Raw genomic sequence first — 21,391 nt, 5'->3', positions numbered from 1 at the left:
AGGATAGCTCCAGAGCTAGTTAATTCAGCTGTTCAACTCCATCTTTCCCGCTGTCATCCTTGGCATATAAGCTTTGTCTTTAACCTAGCTCTACTCATAGTGACAAAATGGCTATAGCAATTCAGCTTCAACTCCTTGTGAAAACATCCAGAATTTGAAAGGGAACCTTTCCTCTTGTTTGTCTCTTTCTGTAAGAAAGAAAACCTTCCCCAATGCCCTGCAGAGATTTCTTTCATATCTCACTGCTTAGAAGTGCATCAATTGTCTGTGCCTAAACCAGTCATTAACATGGCAAGTGAGGCCCTTATGGTTGTTTGATGGACTAACTGTAATTCACTGCCTAGGCTAGAGAATAGGGTCCACCTCACCTGAACTACATACTATGGAAGAAGGTGGGTATGTGGATAAAACAGGTTATTCTGTTAGAAAAGGCAAGGAGGAAAATGGCTATTGGTTAGGCAGTCCACATGCCTGCAAATTAAGCTTAATAACCGCTGTCTGATGTTGCTGTTAATAATTTTATCACCAGTGTAATATCCCCAACCCATTTTACTTTTATGAGGAGGAGTATGCCTGTACTTCCTAATGTCCAGTTTTACCATTTATGGGAAGAAAGAGAGCTATTGATTGCCCAGGAAAAGTACACACAAGAGTTTCTCTTTTAGGATATTCATTGAAAAGAAACTGTCGTGAAACAACATCTGCTTAAAATGCAGGATTTCCAAAGAGATTCTATCTTCAAATCTTTTACCCAATTTCCCTTTTGTGTATTAGCCATGGAGGATAGTCATTAAGCTTTTTGTGTACAACTGAGACTAAAAGAATTTGCAGATAATGATAGACGATTCTATTTGTCAAAGGTCTGAAGCAGGAGTACAACTGAAAACTACTACACAATTGGATAAAATATGAAAGTAATTACAAAGGAAGAAAAACACTCAGAACACCAACTTTACCTTTATTCCGTGATATCTTTGTTCACATCACTCTTCTTTTTGTCCTATATTATACAGTTAATAATTCTTAGACTTCGACCAAAAAAGGGGGGTAGGGTTCAATTAACAGTAATAGTCACAACAGTAGTAGTAATAGTTACAAAGTTCTCACATATTAGGAAATGAGGTTATCTCATTTCATTCTAAAATGCAATAAAAATGAATAGCACTATTTAATGATAATTGCGAAAAATATATTTTGTGTTCTGTTGAATCATATTAGTCTAATTTACCTGAGAGAAAAAAATATCATGACACAAAAACTTCATATGAGAATGGGTAATAAGGCCCAGAAAGCTGTCATTTTAGAAATCTGAAATTCTTAGAAGTTTGTGAAGAGGAGGAACAATTTGTGGTCAAAAAAAGGAGGTCAAGGTAAAGCATTTGCTAAGTATACAACAGGCTAGGTTCTGGAACTTCCTACATCTTGAGTAACGGGAAAAATTCCAACATATGAAGCTGGTTGGCATCATCCTACAACAGTCAATATTACTGATTCTATTAAGTCTGCCTAGCATCAGAATCACGAGTTTATATCGTGTGGTTATCGGTTTACTTTCGGCTAGGAAAGAAATAAGAGCTTTGGCCATGAGGGCTGAAAAGGAGAAAAGAGCTGGGACGAAAGGGAGTTTTTCAAAATTCCTCATAATTCAAAATGTATAGCCCTCAAATTACAGATAAACTTCAGAAGGTTCAGATAAGTACTGAAATACAAGTATGTTGATGAAATTTTACTAATTTCTTTCTGGTCTAACAACTGAAAAACAACAACAAAAAAACTCATCAAAATGTATTAATTTTACTGGTTTTAGCCAGATGGAACTATCCAGTACAATTCAGTATTTCTCCCCATGCTTCTGATGACAGCCAGAAGCATCATCAAATGAATGACAACAGGGAAATAAATTTGACCGAGCTAGTTTGGACAAATGCACAAGTGTGTGTTTTATGGAGACTCTGCTCCAGAGAAGTGATCCAGGTCACTTTACAGAGCAGCTCCCCAACCTCGTATTTTCTACAAAGGTCTAGAAGAGTATAAACTATACTATATCAGCTAAACTGCATTCATCATTTACTAGGAGGATGTGTATATGTACACAGATCATAGTGCACCAAATATAATATGTCTGAGATTAGACTTTGTTAGAGATTCAAATAGTGGTATGACTTAGTTCTGCCCTTTGAGTTTTTGTCAAATTAGAGACCTTTACCTTCTCAGGTTCCATTTCACTTAATCTTGTTAGAGAGCTTCAGAACAGACTACAAATTTCATCAACCAGTGCACTGGCCGACTGCTAAGTCAGGATAGATGCTTTTAGTCTTTTTCAAAGAAGCAACTCAGAGTATATTCTTTCAGAAAGTCTGTTTAAATAAAAACTTTCTAAAAAAATCTAACAACCTATAAAAACAACCAACTGACTTTACTGAAGTACAAAAATAATAATAAAATCACATTTTTTTCTTTTTATATTATTAATTGCTAATTATTTGGGGAGAATAGGTGAAACGGCTCTTTTAAAGAGTGTTTTATTTACAATAAAAAGGAAGAGGCAAAGGAAATGAGAGAAGATGGTAGAAAAGAAGAGCACATGGTTAAGACAGGATTGTGCCATTATTTACACAGCTAAGATAAAGTATGATAGATGAGAAGATAAAGTGAAGTGCTTTCTTTAGCTTTAATATTATAAATCAGTTATCAATATTATATATCAATTTATTTGGACAATATATTCATTTTAGCTCAAATAATGTTTAAAGCCAGTGAAACAAAGAAGTTTAGGGTATAGTTGCTGCCCTGAGGAGTTGCAGTCATGGAGTATACTCAAATGTTAACTATAATGGATATAAATGGACATCCAAGACAACAATGAAAATGGTATCACAAGGCTTTATGTAATTAATCGCCAAATGTGAGGTACAAATAGTAAATGTAATGCAGTTTAGAAGGGGTAGTGATCACTTAGGACCGGAAATTGAAGGAAATCTCTATGGAGAGGGTGGAATGTGAATCCCACCTTTGATCTCCAGGCCCTCCTCACCCTCAGCCTTCCCTCTATTCAAATTGCCCCACTGACTAATTACAGTGAATTTGCCTTCATAATAAATCCCGTGGCTTCCTTCCCTCTTTACCGTTGCTTACCGCCCAACATTCCTTCTTTCTCTCCCATCTAAGAGATATCCTTCTTCCTGAAACTCACAGCTTCGCCTGATTCGCTTCATCTCCCTCTTCTTAATCATCGTGCTAATTTATCTTTCTTGTCTTTCTTCGAACTATCTTCAACTGTCCCTTTTTCAGCTAGTCCTATTCTTTAGCCTATAAACATGTAAACATGCTGAGGTCACACATATCGAATGAAAAGTTCCTTTGACCTATATCCCTCCTACCCGCTGGCTGCCAGCATTCTAGAGATCAGGGGCTGGGAGCTTCTCTGTTGAACACATAGATTTTCACTTAATCCTCAATTTTAATACGACATTCCCGCTCTCAGTTACTTTAAACATTCCTCAATTCTATCATACCTCTCTTATATTATCACACAACTGTTCTTTCTTGTCAATATCAATTTCCAAGACTGCAGCTATTATTTCTACTTGGACTGCCAAACCTACACCCTTAGCACTGACCCCAACTCCAGCTTCAGACTTGCATTTTCAACAAGTTTTGCAACATAACCACATGGCTGATTTTCAGGCTTCTCCTGTTCCTAAATCAAATTTGCCTGCACTTTGGAATCACCTGCAGAGGTTACAAAAATATCTATACTAAGTTATACACCAGATATTCTTATGAATTAGACATCAAGGTCTTTGCTTTCAAATCGCTCCTTATCGAACGTGTCGAGCCTCAATTAGTGGTAACACCATTTGCCTAACTGCTCACACTCCGTTCCTGTGAGTCATCATAAACTCTTCTCTCAGCCCTTCATTCCCTATATACCAAATCCTAATATTTCTTCTTCCGTAATGTTACTTCTACTTTTTTCTTTATATTATCACAGCTACTGCTTTATTTTAGCTGCCTTGAGTTACTGTGCTGGTTTCCCAATTCATTGCCAGTCCTTCCTCCCTCATCCTGCTTTTGCCATCTGCTTTCTAGGGCTAAATCCAATCATTAAAAACACTCATGGCATGCTAGTAAAACACAAACTCCTCAGCTAATATTCAAAGCTTTCCAGTATATAGCTCAAAGCTTTTTAGGCTCTCATTTCCACTAGGTCCTCATCCCTTCCCATAAACACATGGACACTTTATGCTCAGAAGAGCTCAACTATTCACTGTTCACCATTCCCTAGATGTTTCTCATAGTTTCCGTTTTTCATACTTCTGACCATGTTATTTCCTCTGGAATGGGAGAGGGAGAGCCTGGAATGCTCTTCTTCTTAAATCTATCAATTTATAACAATTTATAAATTTATAAATCTATAAATCTATAAATTTATAAATCTATAACAATTTATCAGAATATTAGAGACCTCCACAAAATCCATGTACTCTCAGGGGCAAGGGGAGCCTTCCCAAACTTCATCAGATTGAAATAATGTCTCCTCCCTCAATATCTCTATCTCTTATGCGCCTTATTATAGTATTTATCACACAGTCTGCCTTAATTTAGAATTACATGTGTGAATATCTGTCTCCATTGCTGGGCAGTGAGTGAGGAAAGGTACAGTGCTCTCTCCAGAGCTATGAAATAAAACTATAGTTACATAGTCAATATTTATTGATTTTAAGAATAGGTAAGGCCAATATAGGTAGAATGGGAAATGCCTTGTGCAAAAGCAAAGAGAATAGAAAGAAAAAAAATGAATTCAAAAGATAGTAAATTAACTAGAACATTTATGAAATGAAACAGTGACATGAATCTTAACTAAGCAGGTAGAGTCGAATGACAGGGTAAAGAGTTTGGTCTTTACCCTGTCACGTCAGGTTTTTAAAAAGACTCTGAATAAGGCTAAGTATCTAACATGTATTTGAATTTTACGTTTTTCCATCAGTAAAGTAAAGATGATAACTGAGTTACGACTGTTAGTATTGCTGGGAAGAATGAATGAGACAATTCAAGTAAAAGTCTTGACACAAACCTAAACCATAGTAAGCCTACTCTAAATGTTAACCCCATTAATAGGGTGTTACACACACACACACACACACACACACACACACACACACACACACACAATGGTTATATAGTAATATCGAAGATGACAAAATTAAAGAAAAATTTTCTGGCTTTGATTTCCAGAGCTAGAGAAAGGAAAGAATAAGAGATAGACATAAAACCATTAATGTCCATGAAACAGAGTTGGACAGGCAGGTTCACTAGACACATACTTCCTTCTTTCATCTTTTTTCCCACTGATCCTGCTCTCTCTTTTTCTTTACTTCTCTTTTTCCCTTTGTCTTAGTCTCTTGCTTTAGGGTTCCTTTTTTACTTCTCCTTTTTCTCACTCAGCAAGATCCACGGCCTTGCTCAGCCCTGCAGGAGGCAACGCTAAACAAGCAACAGCCTCTGCAGGACAACTAAGTACAGCAGTTGACCCCTGAACAAGTCTGCACAGTCGAAAATCCAACATAACTTTTGTCTCCCAAAAAACTTAACGAGTTATAGTCACTGTTGACCAGAAGCCTTACCAGTAACATAAACAGTCAATTAACATATTTTATGTTACATGTATTATATATTGTCTTCTTACAATAAAGTAAGCTGCAGAAAAGAAAATGTTATTAAGAAAATCGTAAGAGAAAATACATTTATAGTATCGTATGTATTTATTGGGGGAGGGGAAGACAGACATGTAAGTTGACCCGTAGAGTTCAAACCTGTGTTGAACAAGGGTGAACTGGTAAAGATGAGAAGCCACTGCCCCGACCCAATGTAAAATGGCCTGGAAGCCCTAGTGAGATGGGCCCCTGGGTGCTGGCCCAGCAGGACCTCCAATCTAGTTAATGTTTCCTGGCACAGTAAGCCTGGGAATGTTCTGTGAGCCCTGGTGGCAAAGAGCACTAGAGTACACCGAAAAACACCTTCATCTCTGTTAGCATCGGAACCATATAAATGGCTATATTCCAAATGATTTCCAGGGAGAGGGAAAAAGTAGAACGTGCACATCTCAATGCTTTTTTGACCTCGCCGGATGGGAGAGATACTCTGGGTGTGAGAACAGTTAAACAAGCGTTTGGAGTGTTCAGGGTGTTGAGCGCAGGTGTGTGTACATTTGAAAGCTGCTGTTTTATAAGAAGTCCTAGGTGACTCAATAAACACAAGAGCCAGAGCAAAATAATCCCTTTAGCAGGGCTCTCCCCAGCTCAGCCCATTGCCCTGCCAGAAACAACACATTCCGGGAAAAAGTGTAAATCACACACTGAGGTAATTGTTTCACACTTTCCAAGAATTTACTTATTAAATTCAAAGTTTTTTTTCAGAAGCAATTCTGAGTCTTGCCTTCCGTTTTGTGCTCAAAAACTTATAAATTTTTTCGAAATATTGACCTCCACTATATATCAAAAAGTCTCTCTAATGTGTTTACTATATATAATCTTTAAAATAGACCAGGTCGAGTTACAAAATGTGAGTTCTAATAAAAGAGGGGTGTTTTCTATATAATGTAAATTCGGTAGCCAATATCATGCATCTTTGCAACTCTAAGTAGTATAGATTTCGAGATTAGGCACTATTTAACTAAGTAAGGGGGAGAAAATAGACGACATACCTGCTAAGGTCGAAGACATTTTCCTGTGTTGATTAGAGATACCGAAGAACTTCACTCCCAGATTTTTGCTGAGCCTAATGTTCCCACCCTCAAGGCCACCAGCAATAGAAGAATAATGTGAAACATCAAGACAAGCTATGCTCTTATATATCATATAGACCATGACAGGGCTGACCATTAACCGCCCTTTGACCTAGTATATATTTTTATCATCTAAATCATTTTTTCAGACCTCGTTGGAGTGGCAGACTATTAAAAAAATTACTCATCTTAGATCCACCCACATATCTGATAATATGTTAATTTAAGTGCCTCAAGGATTTTAGAGAAACTATCTTTTATTCGATTCTATCACAAATTTAGTAACCACAACCGATCCTCAAAGAAATAACTCACTTTTGTTTCTGTCTTTCAAAAACACTTTTGAAGAAAGATCCCCTTCTGATAACAAAAAAGGACCTCTGAAGAATCTACAGTAAAAGAAAGAGCTCTCTCTGGGTACTGTATATCAGGACTACATTTGTATAGTTCAGCGGGAAAGGGCCTGGGTAGGACACTGCCTTTCAGGAAGAATTCTACACGGAAGAGACGGAATCGGAAATGCATTCGCTACTCATTTGCTTGCATGAAGAACTCCATTCCATTTCAATCTGCCAACATCCTAATTAAGATGATCTGAATCTTAGGTGATCTATTATTCTAGATCTAAGATAGCCCAATCTACATTAGACAAGATGTTACACTGTGCGCTTACACTGAGATGATAAGACCACTGAGCAGAAAAGCATGACTTCTCTCGTGTCTGGCCCAGCACTGAGCTGAGCTCTCTGTCAGCGCTCAGTAAATAATGGCCAGGCTTTGCCTGTTGTCTTTCTTTCTACTACTGTAGGCACAATTTAATCTTACTATATTATCACTTCTAGTTCTGGTGACAACATATACCTGTGCTCTTTTTTTTTTTTTTTTACATGAGGAAGAGAGTAAAGTATCTTGAGTAGTTCTTTATATGTGTATTTGTCAATGCATATGGAATGAACAACATATAAGTGCAATTCCCATTTATTACCTTAATGCTGTTTCTGAAGATCCTATATTAAAGAACATGCTAACTACATTAACTTTTGGGTCAGTAAAGAAAAGAATGCAGAGATAATGCTCTGTCTCACCAAACTTTGGAAGAATTGGGATCAAATTCTATTCTAAGATAATATCCAGCTGTACTATTATCCAAGAGGCACTATATAATACAGAGCAAATATCATATAAATGTGCTTACCAAATTGGCTTCTTTCTTTCCTGTCAGTTAAGGAAAGTTACCTGTAATTCTCTAGCATAGAAACTGGGTTACGGCTTGGGTGTCTGGCAAACAAATGAACAAACAAAATGTGCGTTAATATTAGACTTGTCCTCTCTTGACATCTCAAGAAAGGCCAGGTGATCAGCGATGTGCCCAAGTCAGAGGACATGCATGCATCCCTTCTCAGTCAATATCTAAAACTATCAATTGTAGAGCTGAGCAAACATATTTAAGAAATGGCCTTAAGCTTCCTCCTGTGCTATTGTTGAACAGATAACACTGATGACCTTCACAGTCTGATATTCATTTCCAAAGGGCTGCGGACTTCAATCTAAGAACCTCCAAGAAGGCAGATAAAATAAGCACAACCCTAGAGTTCTAACCAGCTAACCCTCTCTCCTTTTTCTAAGGAAATGAAGATGTTGGTCAGATCTCAGCCTAGGTCACCCTTCCAGTAGCTGAAAAGTTTTCTGAATTTTGTTTCAGAAATGTATCTGTTTCTTTAAAGAGGACAAAAGGACCACTGTTGTGTGCTTTCAGTGGTGTCATATGGGGAACTCCTGGTCTTGATTCAAAATATCTATAATGCTGGCGTGCTGACCTTGCCTATGTTGCGCCCTCCCCCAAAGCAGCCAATTCTGAATCTGCAGTGGCCTGGAGAGATCCACTCCATCCCAGTGACTCCCTGAGACCTTGTCCTACCCAACTCTTTAATTACCCATGGCAATTTCATTGCTGGAAAACCAGCCCTATCCTGCGCTCTCTGCCGGGGGCTCCTTTGACAGCAATCAACAGGCTTCTGTATCACCTTGGGAGACACTTTCAGTGGTTGGCAACCAATCCTGCCCGAGCTGCAATATCTCTTGAAGAAACCTCTGAGGTCTGCAGGCCTGAGGTGGGCAGTGACTAGCCTTGCTTGCTATGACCTGAGACTTTTGCGAGTGGCTACAGACTCAGCACTGGCACCAAAACTGAATATTGGCCTGGTGAAATCCACTCGTTTTACCCCAGTGACTCCCTAGAACTCTTCCCAACCAACTCATGAATTGTTGGAGGCACATTCGTGGCTGGGAAACCAGCCCCACCCTGTCCTCTCGACCGGAGGCTCTTTCAGCAACAAGTAACAGGCCTCAGCTCACATAGCTTCGGAGACAATGCTAGTGGCAGACAAACAACCCTGGCCTAAGCTGCAGTGTTTCTTGAACAACTCTCAGGTATCTGTGAGCCTAGGGCAGACGATAGCTAGCCTTGGTATGATCTGAGACCTTTGCAAGTAGCCACAGATTCAGCACTGGCACCAAATCTGAATCTGCACTGCATGGGTGAAATCTGCTCATTTTACCCCAGTGATTCCCTAGGATTCTGCCCCACCCAAATTATGTATTACCCAATGGCTCTTTCCACTGATGAGCCTTACAGGCAGCCTGCAGGCACCCCAGGCTCCGGGGTGCTCTGGACCTTTTGCTAAGCTATCCAGGTCCAGTACTGGTGGCGACCACCTTGGATCACAGCAGGACCTCTACCACTTGTCTCCAAGTCTAGGACAGGCAGCAACCAACCTTGGATCGCTCTGTAGCTCCTACCAGGTAGTCCCGGGCAGTCACAGGCAATGGCTAACCTTAGCCTACGTGGGAGGCCCCTCCCAAGGGGCCTTAGAACCAATATACCCAGAGGCTGACATCAGACCACATTAGAGCGCCACCTGATTAGCCCCACAAGTGGCATACCCACAGGATGGTCTCAACAGGCACACAAGCCTGCTGGGGCGAATCCCACTCCATGGGGTCATGCCATGTGGCATTGCCAATTCTCACAGCCGCTCAGCCTCAGTGTCAATCCCATCCATTGATGTGCTAACAGTAGTCAAGGCTTAACTACAACAGGAGAACACACACAACCCACACATGGGACACTCCTGGAGCACCCAGCATAGGTGATCAGGGAGACTCTGCCGCTGGGTCACACAGGGCACCTACTCCATAAAGCCACATGGCCAAAACTGGAAGACCTGGCAAATGTACCTAATACATAGAAACAAACATAGAGAGGCAGCCAAAATGAGAAAACAAAGAAATATGTCCCAAATAAAAAACAGGAGAAAACTCAAGAAAAAGAACTAAATGAAATAGAGGCAAGCAACCTACCAGATACAGAGTTCAAAACACTGGTTGTTAAGGATGCTAAATGAATTTAGTGAAAGAACAGACGAACTCAGTGAGAACTTTGACAATGAGATAATAAGCATAAAAAAAGACAAAGAAACAATAAAAAAGAACCAGTCAGAAATAAATAATATAATAACTGAAATATACACTAGAAGGAATCAACAATAGATTAGATGAAGCAGAGGATCGAATCAGTAATTTGGAAGACAAGGTAGCAGAAAACACCCAATCAGAATAGCAAAAAAAAAAAAAAAAAAAAAAGAGGAAAGTTTAAGGGACTTCTGGGACAATATCAAGGGTACCAACATTCACATCATAGGGGTACCAGAAGGAGAAGAGAGAGGGCAAGGGTTTGAAAACCTATTTGAAGAAATAATGACATATAAACCCAGGAAGTGCAGTGTCCTAAACAAGAAGAACCCAAAAAGACCCACACCAGGACACATCGAAATAAAAATGCCAAAGGTTAAAGACAAAGTAAGAATTCTAAAAGCAGAAAGAGAAAGGCAGCTCGTTACTACAAGGCAGCTCCCATAAGACCGACAGTTGATTTCTCAACAGAAACTGCGCAGGCCAGAAGGGAATGGCACAAAATATTCCAAGTTATAAAAAGCAAGGACCTACAACCAAGACTACTTTACCCAATAAGCCTATCAGTTAAAATTGAAGGTGGGATAAACAGCTTCCTGACAGAAAAAAGCTAAAGGAGTTCATCACCACCAAGCCAATATTACAAGAAATGTTAAAGGGACTTCTTTAATAAGAAGGAGGAAAAAACCATAAATATGAATAACAAAATGGCAATGACATATCTACCAATAATCACTTTAAATTAAACAGATTAAATGCTCCAATCAAAAGACACAAGATAGCTGAATGAATAAGAAATCAAGACCCTTACATGTACTGCCTATAAGAAACTCACTTCAGATTGAAAGACACACACAGACTGAAAGTAAAGGGCTGAAAAAAATATTTCATGCAAATGGAAATTAAAAAAAACTGGGGTAGCATTGCTTGTATCAGACAAAATAGACTATAATGATGGTGTGTGTGCTGTATAGGTGAAAAGTAAAGAAATAAAGGGTAAGAACATTATAAAGTTGGCAATGTGCAAAATTTAAGAATGCTTCTTGCTTTCAGGATTTTTGGTTTTGGCCTTGAAAGGTCAACAAAAGAATGTAGGCTTTGTTAGCAGTTAGATATTCATTGAATTTTGAAATCCATCTAGCTATACACCATTCAAAAATTGAAAATACTGAAAACCTAGTTCAAGGTGATAAACTTACCAATCTATCTTAAAATAAAATGTATAATCATAAGCATATTTTCAATTCTTGGATGTGAGTGCTGAAGCTCTATTTCTAAAATTGGTGAATTCTGTTCTCTATTTCCATGTATAAAAGATCTCACAGTCCTGGGAAAACACTTTTTTAAAAAAAATGAAATACAACAAATAAGGCATGCTGCCGAGTCCTGAGGGAGAAGTTTCCCAGAGTCTTTGAATTTCCTCCTATCTTCCTTCTTTACAAGGTTTCTAAGGCAAAGTAGTCCTTTTCTACAGCCTCTCAAACAAGGTAAAAAAGAAAAATACCCCCTAGATATATTCTTTAGATTTTCTATTATGCTTCTCAAGTTCCCAGTAGCTTCTGAAGTAAACCTAAGGTGAATTCTGGAGTTATTTTTTATTATGTTTTAATTTTAGTTCCTCTTTTAGGTCTAAGATGAAATAAATGATCATAACTGCTATCCTTAGAGATGCATTTCATGGCACAATTCATACATGACCTGTGCAAGGTCAGTCATTGAAAGAGGGCTGACATGATAGATAACAAGTCAAATCTACCTTTTAGTCTTGGAGAACTTCAGAGTAACCTATTTAAGCTTGCTCTACTTAGTGCAATGCAGCAAGAAAATTTTCTATTTCTGTGTAGGGACCTCACTTGGGTAGTGTCAATCAGAGACATAGGAAGAGTTACTGCTCAAATCACTGATCTTTCGGGGTCATTTTTTGCTACATCATCAGCCTTAGTGCAAATAGTGACAAGCCGACCTAAACACTATCCACAAGACCCCGGGTTCCAGCCACACCCCATGTTTTTACACCATTAGATCTTTGCATGTGCTCTTCTCACTGCCCATTATTTTCACGTTGGCAAAAATCCCTCCCCGCACTTAAAACGGCAACTCTCCTGTAAATCTTTCCTTGATACCACCCCCAACTCAGATTTGTTATTTCCGTCTCTGTATACTCATAGAAATTTGTCCCTATCTCTATTAGAGTATTTATCAGATTCTATTTTAATTATTTGTCTGCTGTCTCCATCACTAGAATATAAAGGCTTGTACATTTACCTTTATCTAGGACTTACTGTGTGCCAAGCACTATTCTAAGCATTTTAGATATGTCAGCTTGTTAATCTGCATCGCAACCTTTCGAGGTAGATATTAACATTACCTCCATTTCACAAATGAGGAACCTGAGGCACAGAGAAGTTAAGTAATTTTCTCAAGGACACATACCTAGGAAGTGTCAAGAGTTGAACTCAGGTAGTCTGACTTCAGTCTGGGCCTCTCCTATTATTTTTTGTGTTTGCCTATAGGACTAAGGAAAGTGGTTCATAAACATCAAAAGAATAAAAAGAACGATCATTCTGATTTCTCCATAGCTTCCTAAGCTTAAATTTAGAAATATATTTTGTCTTAAAGTTGATTTCGCCTTCTCTCTCTACTATGGATGAGTTCATTCATCCAAAGATAATTCAGCCTAGACTGGGGAAGGAAAAACTACTTGGGAGGTAGAAGGCCTGGGCTTTTGCTAGCTCTACTACGTTAAAGTCTCAGACTCTCAGTACCTCCTTCGGGTTCCACATCTGTAGATACCTACAAAGCCTCACCTCACAGCTGCTTTTAGATGTACCGTGTGCACAGTATGACATGAAATGCTTTGGAAGAGAAACACTATTAACAAGAAAAACACTTAAGTTATTCTTTGTAAACTGACGTAACTCAAGGAAGACATCTGCGCTTTGGGGATGATTCAAAGAAAGAGATCGTTTTTTGTTGTTGTTTGTTTAGAAGTGAAGAACGCAAATCATTAAGAATTATATGTCTTTGTTTTTCCTCCTAATATTTCAATTCTTATCTCTTTCATGTTGTGTGAGGATCCCGGCATCCTGAGCATAACGTACCCTGTAGGAAATAGGTCTTCTTAGAGCCTGTGGCACTGGTTTCTGGGAGCTTGTGAAATGCAGATTCTGGGACCCCACCAGGAGGTTCTGATCCATCTGAGGCAGAGCATGGGCAGGTAGCCCGCTTTTTGAGAAATGTGGATATTGTCTCTCTTTAATAATATGTACTTCCTCCTCACTGGGTTATCTTCGTTATTCCATCTCAATACCTCCCCACAAAATGAGCTGATTTTAAAGAGTCAGATTCAAATTGGCCCTGGTGAACAGAGCTACTCATTTTTGACATAGGTCTTTTAATAATTTAGGTGATGCACCATCTCTGCAGTTCCACTCTGGAGCACGCCTTCCCATCCTCACCCCCACACACTCCGCTCCACCCCCTCCACGCTCTACACCATGCCAAGAACAGGTTTTTATGCTGCAAATCAGCGATGTCGTGTCCCTGCGCACTCCAGAACCCTCCCCCTTGCTGACCGCAGGCCACTCGGCTTCCCTTGCGCACTCCTCCTTCTTCCCCTGGTTGCACTGGCTTGCTCACAGAATGCCGCTTCCCAAAGGAAGCCCTCCGTGATGTCCCAACCATAATCGCTTCTCCCAGACCAACTGCTCGTTGCTCCCTTTTCTTCTACGGCACATCACAGTCTCTAAAGCCATGATTATTAGATTTAAGTCTGTCTACCCACTGCACCACAAGCTCCAGGAGACAGGTATTGAGGCTTATTGCTCACCACCATACCCTGCCCCAAGCAATGCCAGTGAGGAGCAGTGCTCTAGGTGGTGACGAAAACAGGCTCTGGGGCCAAAGGATCCAGCTTCAAATTCTAGCTCTGCTCCTTAGTACCTGTGTGATCTTAGGCAAGTTACTTAACCTCTCTGGGCCTCTATTTTCATCCGGGATTAGAAAAGGTCTGACTTACAGATTTGTTGTGAGAATTAAACGAAAGAATACACAGAAGTGCTGCAGCATACTGTCTGGCATGGGGAATGCAACCAATACAGGATAGCTTTTAAAAAGTAAGCACTCTGTATATTTTCGTTAAATAAATAAAACACAATGGAGTTTTCAGTTGTGTCCTTTCTCTCATCACCACCACCCCAGCCAAAGCATTAGCCCAACCAACTGCTCCCTGCAGCCTGCTCCTTAAAAGAGCTCCGCTTCTGCCCTGAGAAGTCTGCTGAGTACACTCTCCATTCCAAATATTATTAGTTCCAGCTTTGATCCTTTCATCACGTCACTTCCTAAAATATGTGCTCATGTGCCAAGCCACCTCTCTTCCTTCCTTCAAGTATTTCCTGAAATGTGACCTCCTCCATGGAACCTTCTTTAAGTGGAACTGAGCTCATCATTCCACCCTCTGTTTCCAACAAATAAGTTAAAGGTTGTTGTTTGAGGTTCCAAAGCTATAAATCATCTGAGCTTTTTGCTGGCTGAATGGTCTCACCATTGCAGGGCAGTTTGGGTTTCTCCTCTGCCTGCACTTAAGAACGCGAGTCTAAGAGGGCAAAGGGTTTGTTTTACTTGCTCTGTACACATTTAGCACAATGCCAATTCACATGTATGCTGAATAGATGTGACTTGACGATGATTTAATTACTTTGGCCATACCAGGAATAGAACCTAGAACCCATGAACCCTCAAATCTGTTTCCCTCATGTTACAATATATTCTGATGCTGAGTCTATTACGAGACTGGTTTTCTGCACTTGCTTTCACAAAAGAACAAATACAAAAAAAGAAAAATTACATGAAAATATCAAATTAATAAAATTATTCTCCATATCGTGAGTCTACAGATACTTTTAGAACACTGTATTAAAAGGTGCCTCATTTAAAGTTTAACTGCATATGCTTTATGGGTTATTTTGTAAGTCTAAAATGAATAACCCAAACATGTCAATACTCATTTTTAAAGTACTTGTTGTATTCGGTGCATGCACCATTATGGAGAACTTACACTCAGAGCAAAAAGATTTGTAGCAAAGCATATGACCTTCTTCCCACTACAATGACCATCCCCTAATTAGGCAATGCATCTGATAGTCATTAACAGGAATGAGATAATGAATCACTTTCTCTCTTCTTTGTTAATTTGCTGTAACCAAGCGGCTAATGGATGTCAGAGCTGAGTGATTGCACTGATTATAGTGATTTATAGTTGCAACAAAACAATTTAAAACCATTCTGATTATTCATGTTTAAGATGCTTTATGTTTTGTTTACTAAATGTTTTATGTCCCTCTTTCTTCCATCCCTAAAGTTCTGTCCCTCTCCTACCCTGCCACTTTTCACAAAAAGACCTGTTCCTAGAAAACTTGAAAGTTGTAGAATTGTTTTTATTGTTTTAAGCTAAGTCATTTCATTTTGTTTACGTCTATCTACCTACCTACTTATCTATCTATCTATCTATCTATCTATCTATCTATCTATGCAGATATATATATATATATATACTTTACGCAGTAAAAACTAAAAGCCTTATGGGTGGAAAGAAAACTTCAGTGGTGCCTAGTTCAAAAGAAGACAGAAATAAGAGGAAATAAGGCAAACTTCAAGCCACTTACCTTGGGGCTTCCAGTCCCTTCCTCACCCTCCGCAGACACATCAGTAGCCAGAATCTCGGCTTTGATGGTATCCAGAGCCCTGAGAATCCAGCTGTGTTGCCGTTTGATTTGCCTCTGCAGCTCCTTCCATTGACTTGCAATCATCCGCAGCATGTCCTTTAGTCCTTCTCCAAAAAAAGGAGAAAGCACAAGTTATGGACTTGACTGCATTGGCACCATTATTATTTTTTTATTTAGTAAATTAGATGGTTATTTCAAACAGTAAACATAATTTTAAATGACAATGACCATCACCTGCCGTATCAGCACTTGTCACACAGAATAGAGACTGGGAATTTTTGACTTGACATAAGGTATGAGGACTCAAAAATGGTATATCCACATAGATTCATGGTTTGGAATTGACTTGGATTCAGTAATATTGACTAAAAAAGTGCATGTGGAACAAAAATCCCAATGAATAAAAATTATTAACTATAGCTTCACATTCCAAATAAAAGACCCTGTGTGTATCTGTGTAGAGACTTAATAATGATCAGAAAAATGTATGGAAATAGGTAAAGTTATTTCAATGAGAAATTCAGTAAATGGGCCAGAATTAAGAGAGCAGTCTTTAGCATTAGCGCATCCAATTAATGCTGCTCTTTTCTTATTTAGCTGTGGTAAGCTCAAAGCAAAAGCCAAATTGTAATTCATCCTGTCTTATGGTCTTTTACTACCGGGATAAGTATAACCAAATGACTAAACTATTTTTTATTTACAATCTGCTCCTCATAAATACATTAAAACTGGGGTAAGTATTGGTTTAAGGCCAAAACTCTGCTAATGCAATGACCAGCAAAGAACATGCAAAACGTACATGTGTATGAATTGGCAGGGAAATAATCAGGCATCTCTAGACTGCCAGCCTTATATCTGTAATGATATCTATAAGTACCTCAATGCATATGCATTATAACTCCACGCACAATTCTCATTCATTATCTTAATGTTATTTCCAGAGCACCTACATCAAAAAGCATGTCAATGTGAAGTTTTCAGGAATGTGATTTCAATTGAAACTCAGGCGAACAGCAAGCCCCAAATAAAATGAACAGACCATTTGGAGGCAGTATTTCATCTTATAAGTATCACAGCATTGTATGCAGTATATGAAACATTTATAAATCTTGAAGGTCAATCTGATAATGTAAATATTAATAATACATAAGGAGGTGAATATATGCAGTAATTTACAGCAATGCTTCTTCATTCTTAATAGTCTGGAGACATAAAGACTTGCAATATTTCAGGAGGATTTACCTGCTTTGTGAGATGCAATAAGCTCGAGAAGTTGGTGTCCTTCCTCCTCCACAGCTTCCTTGAGAGCACAATGACTGTCTACATTCAACTTAAAACTCTGCAAGGAAAAATATGAGCATCAAACTCTGGCAAGGCAGCTAAACATAAAACATCCATACAAAATTACTTGCTACTTTTTATCAAGAAACAAACGGTCCAATTCACCCAATAGACAAACTAATTTGCAATACTAAAAGCTATTGATATTTGGGATCTGGGCTCAAAATGTTTCCATTAGATTAGCAGAGTGCATCTGCTTGGAAACAGCTGACAAATCTAGAAATTCATCAGGTTTTTATGAAAAGTCACATCCTGTAGGCTATATCAAGAGTAGCAGTATTCTATAAAATACACTAAATTTCTACCAAGACATAGGAGCTCTTTTCTTCACTTTTTAAAAATGTTAGTGATAGCACTATATATGAAACCATAAGAAAACCTGGTAGTATCAATTATATTAGCCTTATGTGAACATATACAAATCCATTAATATAGTAGGGCTTGATTCAGCTCTTGTTTCTCAAATATCACACAAACCATAGAATATCGAGGTGGATTTAGGTGCTACACTGAGCAGTCGAATGCTTTTCAAATTGTTGATGTTTAAAAGTTCGTTCCTTACAATGTGACACTGCTTTATAAATGAATAAATCAAGCATATCAGGGGCATTTTTCACTCGTGATAGCCATCCAAAAAACAAAACCTGCTGTCATGGCCGAATTCCAACTCAGAGCCATTTCTTTCAGGAAGCCTTCCTTAATGCCTTACGTGAAGTTAATTACTCCCTTCTCTCTGTTACCTCTGCCTATTAGACCTGCTTCTACTGTAGAAATTGTCATTCTGTATTCTGCTTTATTTCTATACTGGGTTACCAAATTATAAGCAATTTGAAAGAACTGCCAGTTTCACATTTATCTCCAATTCATGTCACACACAAGGTGTTCGATAAATGTTTGAGGGAAGAGTGGATATCCATTGAACTGGATCAATAGTACTATCATTTCAATATTTAAACACACACACACACACACACACACACACACACACACACACACACATGGTTTCCAAGGATTTTTCCATTTCTGGAATGTTATAAGTGGTTTCTATCACAGGAGGTCCAACGGAGAGTAATCATAGTAGCCAATCTGTTGAACCAATGGTAAATCTTCAGGATAAAAATCCATTCCGTCACTTCACTAATTAGAATGAGCATGGATTTTGAAATATGACAGGCCAAATTTTGCTCTCACTAAATATCTGCTGAGCAAATAGCTGTATGCACTGCACTGGACTTAGTATTAAGAATATTTACAAAAGTTTGAGATGATACAGTCCCAATTGGAATGCAATTTGGATGAAAAAGATTAAACAACCACAAATTGTGAAATTGGGTATTCACTTGTTCATTCATTTAGAAATCACACATCATGCCTATTCTGTACAGTGTGCTGGGTAAGAGTGATTCAGGGGGTATACGGCATGGCTTCTGGCACCAAAGGGCACCTGAGCATGTCACTAGGAGAAAGAAGTGCATCCTGAGTCATCTTGGATGTCTAGTGGTGAGTCTGGGCTCTCCTTTCCATAATGGAGAAAAGGGGTCATTTTAAAGCTCAGAAGAAAAAGCGGAGCATCGAAAATCAAAAGAAGCTGAAAATGAAGGAGATAAAGACAGACATATCAGGCCTTAAAGTATAAAGATAAGAATTTTGACTAAAAAAAAAAAACTGACTCCAAAATTCATCTGACTAGAGGCACAAGAAATAATAAAGTTCAGTCAAATATGACAGAAAGTGACAATATTAGGTTTCCCCATGGGGGTTCACTATTTCTTGTATTATCCTCTTTCAGTTACAGGTATTTGGTTGAATAAAATAAAATATGGCAATGTATGGGAAGTCTGATGTTCCTGGCCAATCCACACAAAACGTAGCTGCGTTTACTTCTTGCCAGTGCAGTGGAAATTCTCAACTCTGAAGCAATGCCATGCAGAATAAGGTATGTGCGTTTCAAGGAGAAGGGACAGGGTAAAGAAAAACACACGAGTTCAACCTGCTAGCACCAAAATTTAGAAAGAAACCTATTCTAGAGATTTCCTCATAACTGAACATTTATCCTGGTGCTCTCTTTGATTCTCTGTTTACTTACAACGAACTTGTGCTGAATGGCTGGTAATCATGAGCTTCTAAAGAGGTACATCAGGCTTACATCTCAGAGCAAAAGAGAACCTAAGGACCTGTGAGTAGGTTGAATAATTGGACATAACCAAAGCCAAGAGTATAGAGTAGATGCAGCTGGATCTGGTTCTGCCTCAAGATGGTGGGGAAGTATTTGATTAGGAAATTGTGAAAGATGAGGTATTCATTATTAGGAAAAAGATAAGCCGATAAGCTTGATGCTGTAGAAAAGAACCATTTAATATCTACTACCCAAACGCTACAATATTGCTTGATTTTCAGGTGCACCCATTAACCATTAATGATATCAACTAAGTAATTCCCAGCGGGCCTCTGAGAAGGCAGCCAAGCAGGCACAGCAACAAAACTGTCCATGAAGCTCCTGGCTGCTAAAGGATTCTATAGTAGGTTCTTCCCATTTGGCCCCGACCTCTTCCCTAGGGAAGGAAGCTTAGACAAAAGGGTTTTCTTTTCTTTTCTTTTTCCCCTTGAACTTGGTACTTGGACATGTTTCCATTTTTGTGCTACTAACATATTTCCTCAGCAACACCTATGGTATATACTCCCTCTGCAACCTCCATGGCACTCCCTGAAAACGCAGGGCATTTTATGGAGATTTAATTTATGTCAGCAACATTGCCATAGACAGGTAACACAGTCCTTTGTCACCGATTATGTGAAATTCCATAAATATGAGTGAACTGGGCCCTGTGGGACACCAGATCTTTTTTAGTGTCTTTAAAGCAGCATGTAACGGAATATCTAGAAGAGAATAATTAAGGAAATGGAAAATTCAGTGACTGAGACAAAAGACTAGATTATCAAAAAGATAATACATCAGAGGTTGACCAATGGGCATTTCCACTACTGTGACCTCGAGCTTCGCCAGCTTGTACAGATCGAGGTATATTATTCCTCGGCAGGATCCAAATTTGGGTAAGCATGCTGATTGTGCTTTGATCGTGATCAAACCTTACAAAGCAGATAAAATACTACATCTAATCCTATTCCATTCAAATTTCTGAAGAGCTCCATCTGATGGGCGTGTGGAGGTCATGTGGCTATGAAATGAATCCAAGGACACGTATGCCTTGATGGACAAAGCTATGACAAATGCGAAGTATGATTACTCATCAGAGATAATAATAATAGATGTGGATATCCTGGTACAGGAAATAGTGGGAAAGACCAAAATCAAATTCACAGGCTTGAAGATCCAAAGTGGCTCAGCCTTAGCAGCATCATATCATGAACACAGACTTTCCATCATGCCCATGGAATACTGTTTGCATCTGCTAGGTCCACTGAGGTCCCTGAGTTTTATGACTGTGAACAGAGAAGCCAAAAAGAGTTGAGTCTTTCCTCACTTAATTTTAGCCTTTTTTTTTTTTAGCATAAATTAATATAATAGATGTTTATTGAGCAGTCTCTGCCAGGCCTATAGATACAAAAGTTAACATTACAAAATCTTGGCACACACAACTTATATAGTCTACTGGGTAAAAAAGATAAGAGAGCAAGTGGCCACATATGACCCTGCAGAGAGTAAATGTGTAATTAGGGTTTGGTATGTCATACAGAATGGTGGGGCCTTAAGCAAACCAAACAATAAAATACCTTGCTCAATGAGGTTTAATTTAAATATGTATGTGCGTGTGTGTGTATATATATATATATATATGTATGTATGTATATACATATGACATATACATATATATATATATATCATGGCGGTCAAGTGAAAACAAGACTGTGGGCTACATTCCACATCAGTGTGATAAGTGCTGGGTAGGTGCCGTGGGAGCCCAAGCTGGGATCCAGGTTCTGCAGCCTGGCAGGAAGCTCTTGGAGAAAGGACTAATTTGTATGCAGGCCTGGAGACACCCTTTATTGTAGCAGGAAGCAGGGAGCAACTAGCAGCTCAGTGTGACTGGGACAGAGTGTAAGCGGTGGC

The 21,391-nt window shown here is 38.9% G+C and overlaps 1 protein-coding gene across 1 annotated transcript in view; it reads right to left on the bottom strand.

Moving 5' to 3' along the window:
* Positions 1-21,391, bottom strand: part of AKAP6 (A-kinase anchoring protein 6) — a 520,891-nt gene that overhangs the window by 185,343 nt on the left and 314,157 nt on the right. Inside the window, exons 9-10 of the mRNA XM_039870505.1 lie at positions 17,224-17,320; positions 15,922-16,085 (exon numbers count right to left, since the gene is read on the bottom strand). Coding sequence (XP_039726439.1) covers positions 15,922-16,085; positions 17,224-17,320 — 261 coding nt within the window. The remainder of the gene's footprint in view (positions 1-15,921; positions 16,086-17,223; positions 17,321-21,391) is intronic.

This window comes from Pteropus medius, unplaced genomic scaffold (genome assembly GCF_902729225.1).
Source record: "Pteropus medius unplaced genomic scaffold, Ma_sr-lr_union100, whole genome shotgun sequence".
NCBI classification, from domain to species: domain Eukaryota; kingdom Metazoa; phylum Chordata; class Mammalia; order Chiroptera; family Pteropodidae; genus Pteropus; species Pteropus medius.
The sequence above is the reverse complement of the archived record's forward strand: the minus strand, read 5'-3'. Positions and strand labels throughout refer to the sequence as shown.